The 15,465-nt window shown below is 49.5% G+C and overlaps 1 protein-coding gene across 1 annotated transcript in view; it reads right to left on the bottom strand.

Moving 5' to 3' along the window:
- Positions 1-15,465, bottom strand: part of LOC136297711 (lipase maturation factor 1-like) — a 99,196-nt gene that overhangs the window by 16,003 nt on the left and 67,728 nt on the right. Inside the window, exons 4-6 of the mRNA XM_066197850.1 lie at positions 7,157-7,325; positions 3,360-3,513; positions 683-866 (exon numbers count right to left, since the gene is read on the bottom strand). Of these exons, the coding sequence (XP_066053947.1) occupies positions 683-866; positions 3,360-3,513; positions 7,157-7,325 (507 nt within the window). The remainder of the gene's footprint in view (positions 1-682; positions 867-3,359; positions 3,514-7,156; positions 7,326-15,465) is intronic.

Genomic DNA, 15,465 nt, shown 5'->3' with positions numbered 1-15,465 from the left:
GCCCTAATGCAGATTAAATGAAATTCCAGCACACACAAACCAGCAGGGGTAAATATCAAACCAGGGCCTGATGTCACGGCCCAGGAATCCCAAATGCGCTGAAATGAAAAAAATACCGCCAGGAAAGAAAATATTCCAGGAGAGGATGCAGGGACAAAGGGAAAAAAGCCTGGGATACTCTGAGATGGGTTCTCCTCATGCCATTGCTGAGGAGTTTCGGAAAACCCAGCCCATGTCACGTGGGTAAAGATTTGCAAAATAAGCTCAACAGGAATTAACATTCAAGTTCCTCCCCCCGCCGCCCTTTATTTAATTTCTGGCTGTCACCTGTTTGCTGATCTCACATGGGGAAAATATTTGGAGGGACCAAGGTCCATGTGTGGGCAGGTGGGGAACGGGAGCTGCTGTCCCCAGGAGTGTCCCCAACAGGGATTCTCGGTATTGCTAAGAAACCCTAAAAAACCCCCCAACCCTCACATAAAACCACCAAGAGTTTCATTACAGTAGCACAGTCCTTTAGGAACACAACCTTTGTTCTCTCTTTTTCCTTTTTTTTTTGTTTTTTAAACATAATTAACTTAGCCACGGCTTCCAACACTCCCCCGTGATCCCAACACGTTGTAAATCCATGTAATTGGTTTTTCCTGGTCGAGGAAGGGCCCGAGCTTCCAGAGGCACCCACCTGGAAGGCAGCAAACCACATGAGCCAGTCGAGGCGATAGTGGTAGGGGGAGATGAGGCACGGCCTCCTCCTCAGGTCCCCGGGCTTGCACTTGAACTCAAACTCCTCCCAGACTGCTGTGGGGTCTTTGGGGTCCAGGCTGGATGTTCCCTGAAGGATGATTTCTGTCCTCTCCTTGGTGATGCTGTGGGGGCAGGACAGGATGTTGGTATTTGGCTCAAATGGTGGAAAAAAAAATCTTAAAATCACGGAAGAGTTTGGGTGGGAAAAGCCAATCCGGTTCCAACCCCAACACCTTCCACTAATCCAGGGCGCTCCAAGCCCCGTCCAAGCTGGCCTTGGACACTTCCAGGGATTCAGGGGCAGCCACAGCTTCTCTGGGAATCTGTGCCAGGGCCTCCCCACCATCCCAAGGAAGGATTTCTCCCCGTATCTCAACTAAAAGCTCTGGTTCACCAGAGTCCACGTGGAACACGGGTCACTGGTCTGGAGTTACAGTTGGATCCTGGGATCCAGAGAACCTCTGGATCCTGGGACTTTCCTCTCTCCAGCAGCAAAGTCAATTTCCAAGCCCTCCCTCAGCCCAAGGGAGAGCTGTGATCATAAGGATGATTCCTACAGGTGGGTCTGTGGATCAGAGCAGCTCCTGAGTGTTCCCATGTGGCTCAGCTGCCATCCCAGCATGGAGCAGTGGGAATGGCAAACTCCAGGCCATGGAAGCACCAGCCTGGAGCCCTGGGTGACTCCCCAGAGACACCCACCTGCTCCCAGGAGCTGCTTTCCAGGAGAGACACAGAAACCTGCCTGGCAAAGCTCTCCAGCTCCCAACACCCTTGGGATTCTTTCTTACTTTCATTTTGCCTCCTCCAGCCCAAGAAACAGCAAATTTGGGAACACGCAACCTCCACCTTTCGCCCTGATGGCTCCCAGGGAGAGATGCTCCCAACCTAAGGAATGCTGAGCACCTCCTCTTATAATTGCTCCCTCCATTGGGGAGATCCGTGGATTCTCCAGCCAAGTCCCATTTTCCCCTGGGCTGAGCTCTGAGCCAGCTGCCCAAGGCTTGGGAACACCCTGGAAATCAGGGACACCAAATGAGCAATAAAAGCCTGGTGCTACTGTGCGATTCCAAACCTGTCAGCTTTCACATCATCACGGGTCCATTATGAGCTGCAATCCTCTTTTTATGGGGTTTACACAGGCTGGAATTACAAACACGTTACAGCAGCACTGCAGCACGTGCTCTGTAGGGTCTGCTAACTGCTGAAACAGAAACCAAAGGCTGGAGGAGAAAAAAGGACAACAACCCAAAGAAAACAATCTCCTGCAGCTTCACCACTCCAGCCTTCAAAGAGGTTTGGGGGTTATTTCTCTCTGTCTCTTCAAAAAAAAAAAAAGAGGAAATTTCGGCATTTTGCACAAGTGTTGATATTTTTAATAATTTTCTTCTAGTTTTTTTCCTGTCCACAGAAATTTCTGCTATTTGAAAAACTGGGAGAAGATTATATCCATCTGATGTGTCCTCAGCATCTCCAGAGCTTGTGGTGGGACTCGTTCCTCCCCTTCACTGGGGAGGCCAGACCTTTAACAGCCAAACTGCTTCACCTTCTGCAAAACACATCTATTTCTATTTCTATTTCTATTTCTATTTCTATTTCTATTTCTATTTCTATTTCTATTTCTATTTCTATTTCTATTTCTATTTCTATTTCTATTTCTATTTCTATTTCTATTTCTATTATTTTTATTTCTATTATTTCTATTTCTTTATTGCTGGCTTCTCCTCTGGGTTCTTGGCCCGAGCCCATGCCAGAGCTCTGGAGAACATCCACGGTCACCATGAGCAGGAGGTGGCAAAGCCTGCGGAGAAGCCCAGCCCTGCTGTTGTCCCTGGAACAATCTGATGATGCAGCCCTGCTTTCCATCATTTTCCCAGTTGGAAGAGGCTGGGAGGAGTTGTGCTGAGCCCAGCCATGGCTCACCTAAGCTTCAGTCCCCAAAAAGCCCAGATTTGGGCTGCTTGAAACCCAGCCCAAACCAGTCTGGTTCCAAACACAGCTGGAGATGCTTCAGAGCAATGGAGGGCAGGGGAAGAGAAGCTCAGCAGAAATAAAGAGGGCTGGGGATGGTGAAGATATCCTGGATGAACTCTCCTGTGCATATTTTCATCCTGCTCCTATGGATATTTTCATCCTGCTCTCACATTTGCTGTGTCGATGGAATGAGCTGAGTCATAAACAGCTCAGAGAAAAATAAATTCAGTGGGAAAGACACCTGCTCCTTTTCTCCTTATTTCTCATAAACAGACAATCCATAAACTGTAATTTAGGAGGGAAGAAATCTGTACCTTTTCTCCTTATTTCTCATAAACAGATAATCCATAAATTGTAATTTAGGGAGGAAAGAAGCATTCTCCACTTCTCCCTTTTCTTCATAAACAGATAATCCATAAATTGCAATTCGGTGGGAAAGGAACCTGCTCCTTTTCTCCATCTCTCTCATAAACAGATATATCATCCATTGCATTTCTCTGGGAAAGAAACCTGCTCCTTTTCTCCATCTCTCTCACATTCCAGGTGTACTGGAAGGATTTCTCTGCAGGTTTGAGGCACACAGAGTGCCTGGCTCTGGGATACCCTGGGGAGAACTCGGGGATGTGCCACTGAAGGTGCTGTACCTGCCAAAGGCTCCGTAGGTGTTGACGATCCTGAGGGGGTTGAAGGAGGTGTTCATGACCTGTCTGGAGTTGAGCAGGTTCAGCACCACCGGGATGCTGAGGTAGGTGATGAGGAGGCCCAGGGAGACGTTCAGCACTCTGCGGACACAGGAGCCTGGGGGGGACACAGAACCAGACCAGAGGGAGGTGATTTCACTGCTCTGCTCTCCCATTCCCATTCCCATTCCCATTCCCATCCCCATCCCCGTCCCCATTCCTGTTGGAACCCTGGGCACTGAGAATTCCAGGCTTTCTGTTCTAACAGGCACTGACCCCCCAAGCAAACACTGCATGGACCTGAGGCTGTGGAAAAGGCTCCCAAAACTGAGTGACAGCGCTGGGATTGTGGGTGTGGGGTTTGGATAGAAGTGTGTGATATCACAGGGGGGAAAACTTAGAGTTTCAGGGTTTAGAATATAGTAATATATATATATATATAAAGCAAGATGGAGGTTTTAGGGCAGAGGTTAGTCCTTCTTTTTCACCTTCTTCTTCATGAGTTTAGGTGGTATCTTGTAATTGGGTAGAAAAATCCCCATTGTGGACCACCGGTGTTTGGTTATTGGGTTAAAAGTAAAAAAAAAAAAATAGGTGTAATTTCTTAATTGGACAGTTTGTCCTTAAAAGGCCAGGAAGAGAAAGAGATAGAGGCCATTTTTTATATTGTGAGCTAGAAGTGCTGTAGATCTCACAGCTTGTGAGACTGTAATATAGATAAGGATTAATAAACATCTGAGTCCAAACACTAATACCGTCTTGAGCATTTAATCCCGACTCTGGCAAAAGAAGATAAAAAGCAACACATTCCCATTCAATTCCCATTCCCACTCCCATTCCCCTTTCCATTCCCATCCCCATTCCCATTCCCATTCCCGTTCCCATTCCCATTCCCATCCCCATTCCCATTCCATTCCTATCCCCACTCCCCCTGTGCCGGCCCCGCCGCAACCACCCCGACCTTGCCACGGGCCGCTATCGCCGCTGGGATCTGCCTTTCTCTAAATAGTCTGAGCAAGGGCTAAAAGGAAAAATGTCTAAAATGTGACATCAATCATGGCCTCAATACGGGGGGAAAAACCACAGCTGGCACTTGCACCTTGCTCGGGATCAGCCTCTCCCGCCTCCCTCCTGCTGCCCCCAGCTCTCCCCCCCGTCCTGAGGGCTTTTCCTCCTGCAAAACCCCAATTCCCAACGCTCCAGGAGGAGCCGTGTGTTGCTGTGCCAGCGCTCTGCGATGGGGTTTGGGCTGGATCCCAGGCCGGGCAGACACGGCCACGAGCAGACAAATAAGCAGAGGTGACCCCCGAGGGGCTCCTTCCCTCACGGCCCTTTTCAATTTATTTAACATTAACAGCCAACGGATCGGATTCAAAGCAATTGCGTGGAGCTTTCCCCCCCTTATCTCTGCAGGAGAGGGATGTTTATTTGAACCTCTCTCAGAAGCTATTAATAATTGTTTAGTCTGAGAACATTTCTGGAGAATCGTTTGGATCAGGCCTTCCCTCAGCCCCCTGCGCCGCTGTGTACGAGGCTTTGGGGTGTTTTTTGGGTTTGCTTTTGGGTTTTTTTTACGTGGGATGAACTTTTCCCCCCATAATTCAAGAGCAGGTACAGGCACAGAGCCTGACTTGGCCCCTCAGCACTCCATGGCCACGAAGGGACTGCTCATCCTTCAGCAAGGAGGGATTCTCCTCCTGTCTTGGGGTCACAGCCACTCAATCAGAGAGAAAAGGGGAAAAAAAAAAATAACCTGGATGGCAAAGGTGTTAATTCAGGGGGAAAAAATACCCTGGATGGCAAAGACGGAGCAAAACGTGGGGACAGGAGCCAGTGGGATGTTTGATTCAGCAGGAATCAAACACTTTGAGGATTGGCCTCGGAAAATCAGGACACGGCTGAGGGTCCTCTTGTCTCCTGCTCTGGTGGCCCAGGCCTGAGGGCTCCTCTGAGCCTCCTGGCACCCATCAGCACCCACTCAACAGCCCTTCCTCAGCAGGGAAAACACTCAGGAATTCCAATTCCCGGGACGTTTACGGACACCCTGCCCCTTCTGAGGGTGGGACACAGCTACACCCGGAGTGGGATGTCCACTCTCCCTGCCTGGACACCCCGGCTCAGTCAGGCTTTCTGGAGAACATCACGGAAAAGGTGCAAGTTCCTCAAAAACAGGATCTGCCTCCCCCTCACTGTGACTCCCTTCGGCTTCTCCTGCCAAAAAAGAAGGAGCAGCCTCAGTGTCGTTTGGGATCGGAGGCATTAATTGGAGTTGGGAGGAAAGCTCGAGGCTTTCACAGCCTCTAAAGCAAAGCTCCAGGAGAGGAAAAGCTGATAAAAGATTTACTCCAGCCAAATATGTGACACAAAAGACACAAAATTTAACGAAGCTGCGCTGCTGGAACTCCCATTTTTTGGTTAATAAGCTGCTTCTTGGTGGAAAAGACTGGAGACAGATGCTGCCTCTTGTTGACATTTTTTCCTTCCTCTGACAGATGTTGGGGATATTTAACCCCAGCAGCTGTGATTGTTGTTGATATTACAGGCAATTTGTTGCTTATATGCGGTTTATAAAAAATGCTGCAAACACCACTCTCCATCTGTTCCCCAGCCCCACGAGAAACATCCCAGTGCTGCTTCTCCTGGATCAGGGCAGCTTGGAAAGCGCCTCTGGAAGGGGAAATCAGCCACCTCGAGCCCCTTTTTTTTCCAGTTTTTCCCCTTGTGTTTGGTTTCTCACATTCATGGGGCGAACAGGAGTTCTCCTCCTGCCTGGTTTGGGGAATTCTCTCCCCACCACGATGGTGGCCACAGCAGCTGCTCCTTCCCCATTCCCAGGCTGCTCCAAGCCCTGTCCGAGCTGGCCTGGGACATTTCCAGGGATCCAGGGGCAGCCACAGCTTCTCTGGGAATCTGTGCCAGGGCCTCCTCACCCTCACAGAAAGGAATTCCTTCCCAGTATCCCATCTCAACCCTGCCTGCAGCCAGTTTAAAGCCATCCCCTGTGTCCTGTCCCTCCATCCCCTGTCCCAAGTCTCTCTCCAGCTCTCCTGGAGCCCCTTTAGGAACTGGAAGGGGCTCCGAGTTCTCTCTGGAACCTTCTCTTCACCATGCCTTGAAGGAGAGCAAGTGAGGAGAGCCAATGTGAGAACCCGGCTTCTAAGCCCACCTCAAGTCCCACTGGGTGTTCCATCCTTGGCTTTAAACAGTCAAAATTTAAAAAAAATGAATTGAAAAACCCTCCGTAAGTTAAATCATGCAACTCCACGTTCTTATTCTGAGTTCGAGTCACCGGGGGCAGAGCAAGGACTGGCTTTTGAGAGCTGCAGCTGCCTGGACTTGCTGTGACTTTGGCCCTGCACAGAGGACATGTCCCAGAAACAGCGTCCCCGTGGCAGTGTCCCCGTGGCAATGTCCCCATGACAATGTCCCCATAGCAGTATCCTCATGGCAATGTCCCCACGGCAGTGTCCCCATGACAATGTCCCCATAGCAGTATCCTCATGGCAATGTCCCCACGGCAGTGTCCCCATGACAATGTCCCCATAGCAGTGTCCCCATGGCAGTGTCCCCATAGCAATGTCCCTATGGCAATATCCTCACAACAATGTCCCCATGGCAATGTCCCCACAACAATGTCCCCATAGCAATGTCCCCACAGACCCTCAGGAACCAACCACCAGCCTCACATTTGCTTTGATGACGAGAGCTTTGGAGCCAAGCACACCAAAATCCCAACTTTTCCCCCTCTGGGAATAACTCACCCAGGGAAATTCTCTGTCCCTGTGGCCCCGGGAGCTGCAGCCTCGCCGCCCGTTCCTTCATCCGTGTGCTGAAGAGGAGCCCCAGGCTGGCGTCGTCAAAGCAGGCCAGGCTGGGCACCATGGTCAGCCAGTTGAGGAAACTCAGGTTCCCACTGATGATCAGGAGCACCTGGATGGGAAACAAGGAAGCAGAGAGCGTTGGATCTCCCGAAGTGCTGGATGAAAAGGCGCGGTGGTGGATTTCAGCACCCCAACGCCAACCTCAGTGATCTGCCAGGATGGCGGAGCCCCCTCCTGGAGCCTGGGCTCCAACCCAGGTGTGTCCAGAGCCCTCCTGGAGCCCAGGCTCCAACCCAAGTGTGTCCAGAGCCCTCATGGAGCCCGGGCTCCATCCCAGGTGTGTCCAGAGCCCTCCTGGAGCCTGGGCTCCATCCCAGGTGTGTCCAGAGCCCTCCTGGAGCCCAGGCTCCAACCCAAGTGTGTCCAGAGCCCTCCTGGAGCCCGGGCTCCATCCCAGGTGTGTCCAGAGCCCTCCTGGAGCCCGGGCTCCATCCCAGGTGTGTCCAGAGCCCTCCTGGAGCCCGGGCTCCATCCCAGGTGTGTCCAGAGCCCTCCTGGAGCCCAGGCTCCAACCCAAGTGTGTCCCCCTGCTTCACAGTGAGCTCTGCCTGGAGGGATCAGCCAGGGGACAGAGTGGCTCGATTTCCAGTGACTTGATTTCCATAGTGACTTGATTTCCAAACTGACTTGATTTCCACACTGACTCAATTTCCCCAGTGCCTTGATTTCCAGTGACCTGATTTCTATAGCCACTTGATTTCCAAAGTGCCTTGATTTCCAAACTGACTCAATTTCCACAGTGACTCAATTTCCAAAATTACTTGATTTCCAAAATGACTTGATTTCCACGATGCCTTGATTTCCACAGTGCCTTGATCTTCAGTGACTTGATTTCCAAAGTGTCTTGATTTCCACAGTGCCTTGATTTCCAAACTGACTCAATTTCCACGGTCACTCAATTTCCACAGTGATTAGATTTCCAAAATGACTTGATTTCCATGATGTCTTGATTTCCAAAGTAACTTAATTTCCAGTGTCTTGATTTCCACAGTGTCTTGATTTCCAAACTGACTCAATTTCCACAGTACCTTGATTTCCACGCTGATCCCACGGGAATCACCCGCTTCCTGCTTATTCCGAGGGATCCGTGACAGCAACGCTCCTGAAACCCTTCAGGAGGAAAACTTGGAACTTCTAATTAAAGAGCAGCATTAAATATAGAAGCGTGCATTTTAAGAGGCGTTATTTTGTTTTAATTTTAGCTTTTATTGGCTGTTTAGGAGAATATCTTGCCTGTGGTCTACCCAAAATACCACTCCACAGTACGAACATCAAGAACACAGGGACAGTTTCAGCCTGAGCACTTTCAGCCAGTGTTCTGTTAAAAAAAAAAATAAAATCCATGTTTTCTCATGAAAAATGACAACAAATAAACGCTAAGAACGTGTGATTTCATATTTTATACGAGTGGCACCATGGTTTCTGACATGGTGATTTGCAAGTTACAAGTTTTAAAACCCCAGCAGGACTCTTCAGAAAAGTCACAGATTGTTAAAAAAAAGGAGAGCTCCGACCAATCACAGCAAGGAACAAAAATCCCAACTATTATTCCGTTAAGAAAATAATAATTTATGCTGAGTTGGATAATTATGAAGGGGAAAAAAAAAAAAAGTGATTTCCATCTGAATTCCAGACACATGTTGGGTCTTAGAAGGGAACATGTTACAGTCGAGGTTTGGGGCTCGCCCTGTGACCTGAATGTGATTTAACTCGATGCATATTAATCAGCCTGGCTTCATTATCACACCTCTCACTGGGGGGAACTCTGCTCCTGCTCCGAGGTGATTTTGCCTCGTGCAGTTGCAGTTGTGTGAAGAAAATCCTCCTGCGCTTTTGCCACTCCTGGCTCCCAGCTCTGCAGGAGCCCCTGGGTGGTCCACGGGAGAGGGTTTTTTTTTCAGCAGTGATTCACCTCTCTTTATTGCTTGGAAGCCAGGAGCGGGAGCTCTTATTTCCAGCAGCCCTGAAAAAAAAAAAATCAGGGGGATTCAAAAAATAACACCGGCTCGGTGTTTTCTGGGCTGGGGTGGAACTGCGGAGCCGACACATTTTTAATTTCAGTGCTGCTGGCTGAGGCTCGGAGCTCGCTCCAGCTCCTGCTCACCCTGGGCTGGATGGAGCCACGGATCCCTCGGATCTGCATTGCAAACCTCAAAGGAATTCCTGCTTCAAAGCCAAAAAGTGGGGTTTGTCAAATTTGTGCTGAGGGGTGGTGTCCCAGCGAGCGGCTTTGTGGCTGTATGGAGTGAGTTTCGTGTTATTTCATCATCATCATCATCATGGAATGGTTTGGGTGGGAAGGCACCTTAAACTCATCCAGTTCCACCTCCAACACCTTCCACTATCCCAGGCGGCTCCAAGCCCTGTCCAACCTGGCCTTGGACACTTCCAGAGAATCTGTGCCCCCCTCACAGGGAAGAATTCCTTCCCAATATCCCACCTGGCCCTGATCTCTGTTAAGGTGAAGCCGTTCCCTGTGTCCTGTCCCTCCATCCCTTGTCCCCAGTCCCTGTCCAGCTCTCCTGGAGCCCCTTTAGGTCCTGGAAGGGGCTCTGAGGTGTCCCTGGAGCCTTCTCCTCTCCAGGTGAGCACCCCCAGCTCTCCCAGCCTGGCTCCAGAGGGGCTCCAGCCCTCGGAACATCCCTGTGGCCTCCTCTGGATTTGCTCCAGCAGCTCCACGTCCTCATGCTGGTGACAGTGCTCCAGGTGAGAGTGACCAGAGCAGGGCAGAGGGATGGACGTGTCCGTGGCACCAAGGGTGAAGCTGAACCCACAGCGCTGATCCCACAGGAGCAGCATCTCCCAGGATTTAGGGATCCACTGCCAGCACCTATTTCCCCCAGTCCTGCCTTTCCCGTGTCAAACCCCTGGAGCTTCCACGTGCTGCTCCCTCAGAGCAGAGCTGTGCTGGCTCCAGGTGGGGTGTTCAGTTTAGGATGGATTTCCCAGGGCAGATCCCTGCTGGAAGAGCACGGGGAGCTTCCCCTGAGCCTTCATCAGCTGCACGAGGAGGGAGAATCCACATCCACACTTCCCACAGCAATTCCAGCCTTTGGCTCACGTCACCTGGACTTTTCCATGTTCCAACCGCCACCAAATCCCAGCTGGATCTCCAGACCTCCATCCTCATCCATCCTCAGCCTTGATTTGTGTTCCCGGAGCGTCCTTCCCTTGCTGGACAATATTGGAACTCCCAATTACACCGACCAGATGGGATCAACCCCCGTGGTGATGGGGGAGAAATTTTTTATTAAAGCCCAGTATTAATCATGGTAATTGGGGAGGAACTTTGAGGTTATAAAACTACAGCATGTCTAATGAGCGAGCTCCTTCTAGGAGGAACTGAGGGTTTTAATCTAATAATGTCACTTTTATGGATTATGACTGGAGTTTTATGAAGTGTGATATGAAATACAGTGGATTCATGGCTCTCGCCGGATTAATTTGGAGAAGTAGTTTTCCTGGTTCTAGGCCCAAAACCAATTACTCCTCACATTTCTGTCCCCCTGCCCCGTTACCAAACCCCTCTGTCAGAAAACGGGCACCTCCAGCCGTAACTTTTTTACAGGTTGGGCTTCTTTCTTTGCCTGAGGTTTGGTTTTTGTTTTTTTTTTTTCTGAAATCACAGATTGTTACAAACACCCAGTAGGCAGAGGAAGCTCAAATTCTGTGGCACAGGCTGGATATTTGTCCAGGAGGGACAAAAACAAGCTGGAAACTCTTAAACACAGGCAAGGGCTACCTGGAGCTTGTCCTGAGCATGGGGGCAGGATCACCTCACTGAGGCTTCCTGATATCGAGCTATTGGCACAGGAAAACCAAAACTGGGATGTCTGGAAGGACTACAAATCATTTAAAGGGAAAAAGGAGACCCCCAAGAACCATCCAGTCCTTCCTGCTGCCCCAAAGTAGAGTCTAAAAGTCAGAGTCTCTACCTGCACTGGAGTGTGTTTGTTGAGCTACACCTAGAAAATTACTCATATGTATAGTTTTCCCCATAAAAATTTATCACAGGCACAGACAAAAAAAAAATCCCATTAAAGAGCAGCAACGCTAGTTTTTAATTTTGCCCCATTATGGATTTAATCTCTTGTTAACTCCTTAATTGGATATTTGCATGAGGATTTAATCTCTGCTGTTCAGTGCAGAGAAAACCAGGTAATTGATCACCTCTGCCTTGACAGGAGACGGTTTTGCGGATCTCAGGGAAATTCTGAGAACTTTTGGAAGCGCCAGGAGAAAAGGGAGCAGGTTTATTCTGCTGAGGAATGAATCAACCACGGACACAGAAATGCACAATCTTCACTAAAACCCATCTTGGGTCTGGCTTTGACACGTTACAAACTGCACTGTGGGCTTTTTGCCATTCCAGGTCCAAAGAGGGACCCAAATCCTTTCCATCGCTGTCCCACCCCCCACATTTAGGTTTGATCTGAACGCGGAGCTGTGGAAGTGTCTCCCTCCAAACCGGTTTTTAATTTGTTCCTACAGTGGAGTTCCCACAGATTGTGGCTTGGAGGGACTTAAAAGCTCACCCAGTTTCACCCCTTTGCCAGGGACACCTTCCACCATCCCAGGGTGCTCCAAGCTGGCCTTGGACACTTCCAGGGATGGAGCAGCCACAGCTTCTCTGGGAATGTGTGCCAGGGCCTCCCCACCCTCACAGGGGAGGAATTTTCCCCAAGTCCAAGTGCGGCTGTTTTACACCACAACGACACAGACTCTGAGATTCAGAAGGCTGAAAATGACTTCTCTATTTTTGGGGATGTGTTTCTTTTTTATACTATTTTACACCGACTAATTTGATTGGTGAAACAAAGACAAATTTCTTCAACCACATTGGTCAGAGCAGAGGGACATCAAGAAGAAGGTCCCTTCTAGAAGAAATAATGAGCAACGTAAGTACAGTTACAAAAACTTTTTCTTTTTTTGTAACGAAAACATTTTCTTTGACAGAAAATCCTCTGAGAAAAGGATTTCAGGAAACCAAAACACCTCGGGCATAGAACCAAAGCTACAAACCAAGTCAGGTTGTTAGAACCAGGGCAGCTCAGCCCTTCCCGGCATCAGCAGGGCCCTGCTCCCTCTGGCACACAGCAAGGCACGGTGACATCCCACGAGCAGCACAGAGCTCCACAGGAGCTGTTGGAAAAACCCCTCAGGATCCATCCCGGGGCTGGGAGGGCTGGAAAAGCCGCTCTCTGTTCCCCTGGAGCAGGCCTGGGTTCCTTCACTCGGCGCGAGGGCAGCGCTCCTCCTCATGAGCTCACCCCAGCCGTAAAAGCCCAACAGCTCCTTAAAAAAGCCCCTGCATCCGTGAATCCATGAATGCTCCAAAGTGTCCCACTGGGCAGCTCCATCCCGCTCGTTAAAAGGGATTTTATGGCACGTGCAGGGCTGAAGTCCAGCAGAAGGGCTCGGCTCCGGCCGCGCCTCCACGTGGGGATGTTGGAAAGAGTTCCAGAGGGATCTCCCTCCATCAGCAGCACCTTGGGAAGGGTTTTTTCCAAGCAGAAATTGGTTCATCGAGATATAAAATGGGCCATGCTCGGCTCTGAGCATTTTGCCCAGGATGCTTGGAGACCGTTCTGCTTCATGGGACACCGTCCACTAGACCAGGATTATCCAAGCTCCATCCAACACTTCCAGGGGTAGGGCAGGATAGGCCAAATCAACGTGACTTAAATCAAAATGATTTAAATACTTTTTTTTCTTTGCCAGCACAACTTTAGGTCTTTCCAAAGTACGAAGCTTTGATTAATTTTTTTTGCCTGATTTGGTAAAAACCAGCAGATGGTTCGTGATATCAAAATCAACTTCCTTCCTGAAAAGTGAGGAAGGCACCCACGGACATTTGTTTCCACAGCTCCCTTTCAAACCACTCTCAAACTGGAGCTGGGCACCCAGGAAAGAGCTTTAAAAAAAATAATCCCAAATATTTTGGATGGCACTGGGCAATTCCTGCCTATTCAAGTTGTCCTGGGAGCGTTTTGCTCCAGGTTTTTATTTTCCCTCTCTGCTCCATGCTCAGATATTAAGACATCATAAGAAAAAATTCCAGCGTGGCAATGAATCATTAACTGTCACAGTTTTCCAGAAGGTGCAAATTTAGGGTTATAAAACTGTCAAAGCAGTTACACGGGGTGGGGGCTGTGCCGTTGGCTGGACGTGCCTCTGGAAGGGGATGCAGGAAAATCCTGCTGGAGCTGTGGGATGCAGTGCCCGGGAACAGCCAGGGCACATCCATGGCAGAGGCCGACCCTGTGGGAAACCACATGGATGCCAAGAGGGGCTGGGGGATTGTCCCTGTGACCCCCCCGGGGTGGGTGTTCTTTGGAATCGTGGAATTATTGAGGTCGGAATCATGGAATCACTGATTCTTGGATCATCGAGTCCGACCGTTCCCCCACCACAGCCAAGGCCACCAATGACCCCAGGTGTCCCTAAGCACCACATCCACATGGCTCTGAAATCCCTCCAGGCATGGGGATTCCACTCTGGACAGCCCTTTCCATAAAGGAATTCCTCCCCGATTTCCAACCACCAAAAAGTTTTGGCGCAATCCCAAACCAAAAAGCGGACGGTCACTTACTCAAGGGGTGAAATGTTTTTGTTCCAAACAGCAGCCAGGATGAGGAAATTCCACCCCAGGCATTCCCAGCACCTCGGGCCTTCCCAAAAGGTTCCAGGCATGCAGGTTTTGGAGGATGGAACCTCCGTGGGGCCTTTCCCACCAGCTTCAGCAGGACCAACTCTGGACTCGGTGAAGCCACAAACGCCAATTTCATTTGCCATTTGTGCCGCGAGCCAGGATTATCCCCCCTAATACCAACACACAGGAGAAGAGGGATTCAGGAAAAGCGTTTTCCAGCCCTGGTTTGAGGTTTAATTACAGCCTGGAATGGGCTGTCAATAGGCACCAATCAATAACTCAATTACACAGAACTCCCCTGTAATTAACGCTGGGTGATTACTGAGTGATCAATAATAAAGTGGAGCAGCATCAAGAGTAGAAAGCAAAAGCCTTTTCCAGAATATCCTCCTCCCTGCTAATTAGGACATTTTTCATCAGGAGATGTGTGGGTTCAAAATTCCCTCTGCGAGAAATGATGTGAATTAAATCCTGCTCTCGAATCCTGGATCAGCCAAAGTCACATGGAACTGTTTATGCTCCTTGATTGAAGGAATGCTAAAACACTTCTGGCAAAAAATGCTTCCATTCCCTTTCCCCATCCAGGCACTGCAGGCTTCTTTGAAAATCACTTTTTTTCCCTGCAATATTTAGAGGTATTTAACAATTCCCAAAGTCAGGGCAAACCCATTTTTTTGGGGAATGCATCAGAAAAAAAAAAAATCTGTTCTGATAGCAAACATCTTCTCTAGTCCAGGTTTGGGTAAAATTTGGATGAAATTGGTATTAAAGACAGAGTTATGGGGAAAACAATGTTCTTGGGAATAAATATTGATGGGAATGCTGAGTGTGGCCAATCTCAGCCAGCCCTGGCACAGGGAAACGGGATCCGTGTCACAAACCCCTTCCAAAACAATTCAGATCCAAGGTTTTGGGCTCACCAGTCGTGGAGACATCTGCCACAGCTGGATCGGGACTCTGCTCCCCAAATTCTAGCCCAACACGGCTTCAAACCCAGCTCTGCCTTTTCAAGCTAAAAGGAAAGGACGTGACCACATCCGCAGGCACGGGGAGAGCACAAGGAGAGAGTCCAGGGTGTCACGTCTGATCAGCCTGACACCGGCCTGGAAACACACTGGTGGCTTCCCCCGCCTTGGATCTTTCCGCAGCTCCTTTCCTTGCCTCGTTAAATCCCTCATTTTGGGTAACTTCAGGCTCTCAGCAACATCTGCAGCGAAATATTTAACTCGGGTTGGCTACTCGGTGGCACTGGAAGCCAAGGCTGGGTGAGTTTCCAACTCTTGGGATGACCTGGATTTTTCCAGCAAACCAAGAGCACATTTTGGGGGGAGCTGAGCCCGTGGGCTCCTGAGAGCCCGGGAGAAATGGGAAACAGTTGTGGCTGAAAACACACCAGGAAAACCCAGAGCGGTGCTGTGTTTGGGGCTGGGCAGCATTTGATTTTAATAAAGCCGGGCTGCAAAAGCCTGGAGGATTAAAAAAAAAAAAAAAAAAAAAAAAAAGTGAAGGACTGGATGTAAAAAATTTATGGAAATGC

Source organism: Chamaea fasciata, unplaced genomic scaffold (assembly GCF_029207755.1).
Source record: "Chamaea fasciata isolate MVZ Bird 193981 ecotype frontalis unplaced genomic scaffold, bChaFas1.0.hap1 SCAF_16, whole genome shotgun sequence".
Classification (NCBI taxonomy): domain Eukaryota; kingdom Metazoa; phylum Chordata; class Aves; order Passeriformes; family Sylviidae; genus Chamaea; species Chamaea fasciata.
This window is presented reverse-complemented; position numbering and strand designations above follow the sequence as displayed.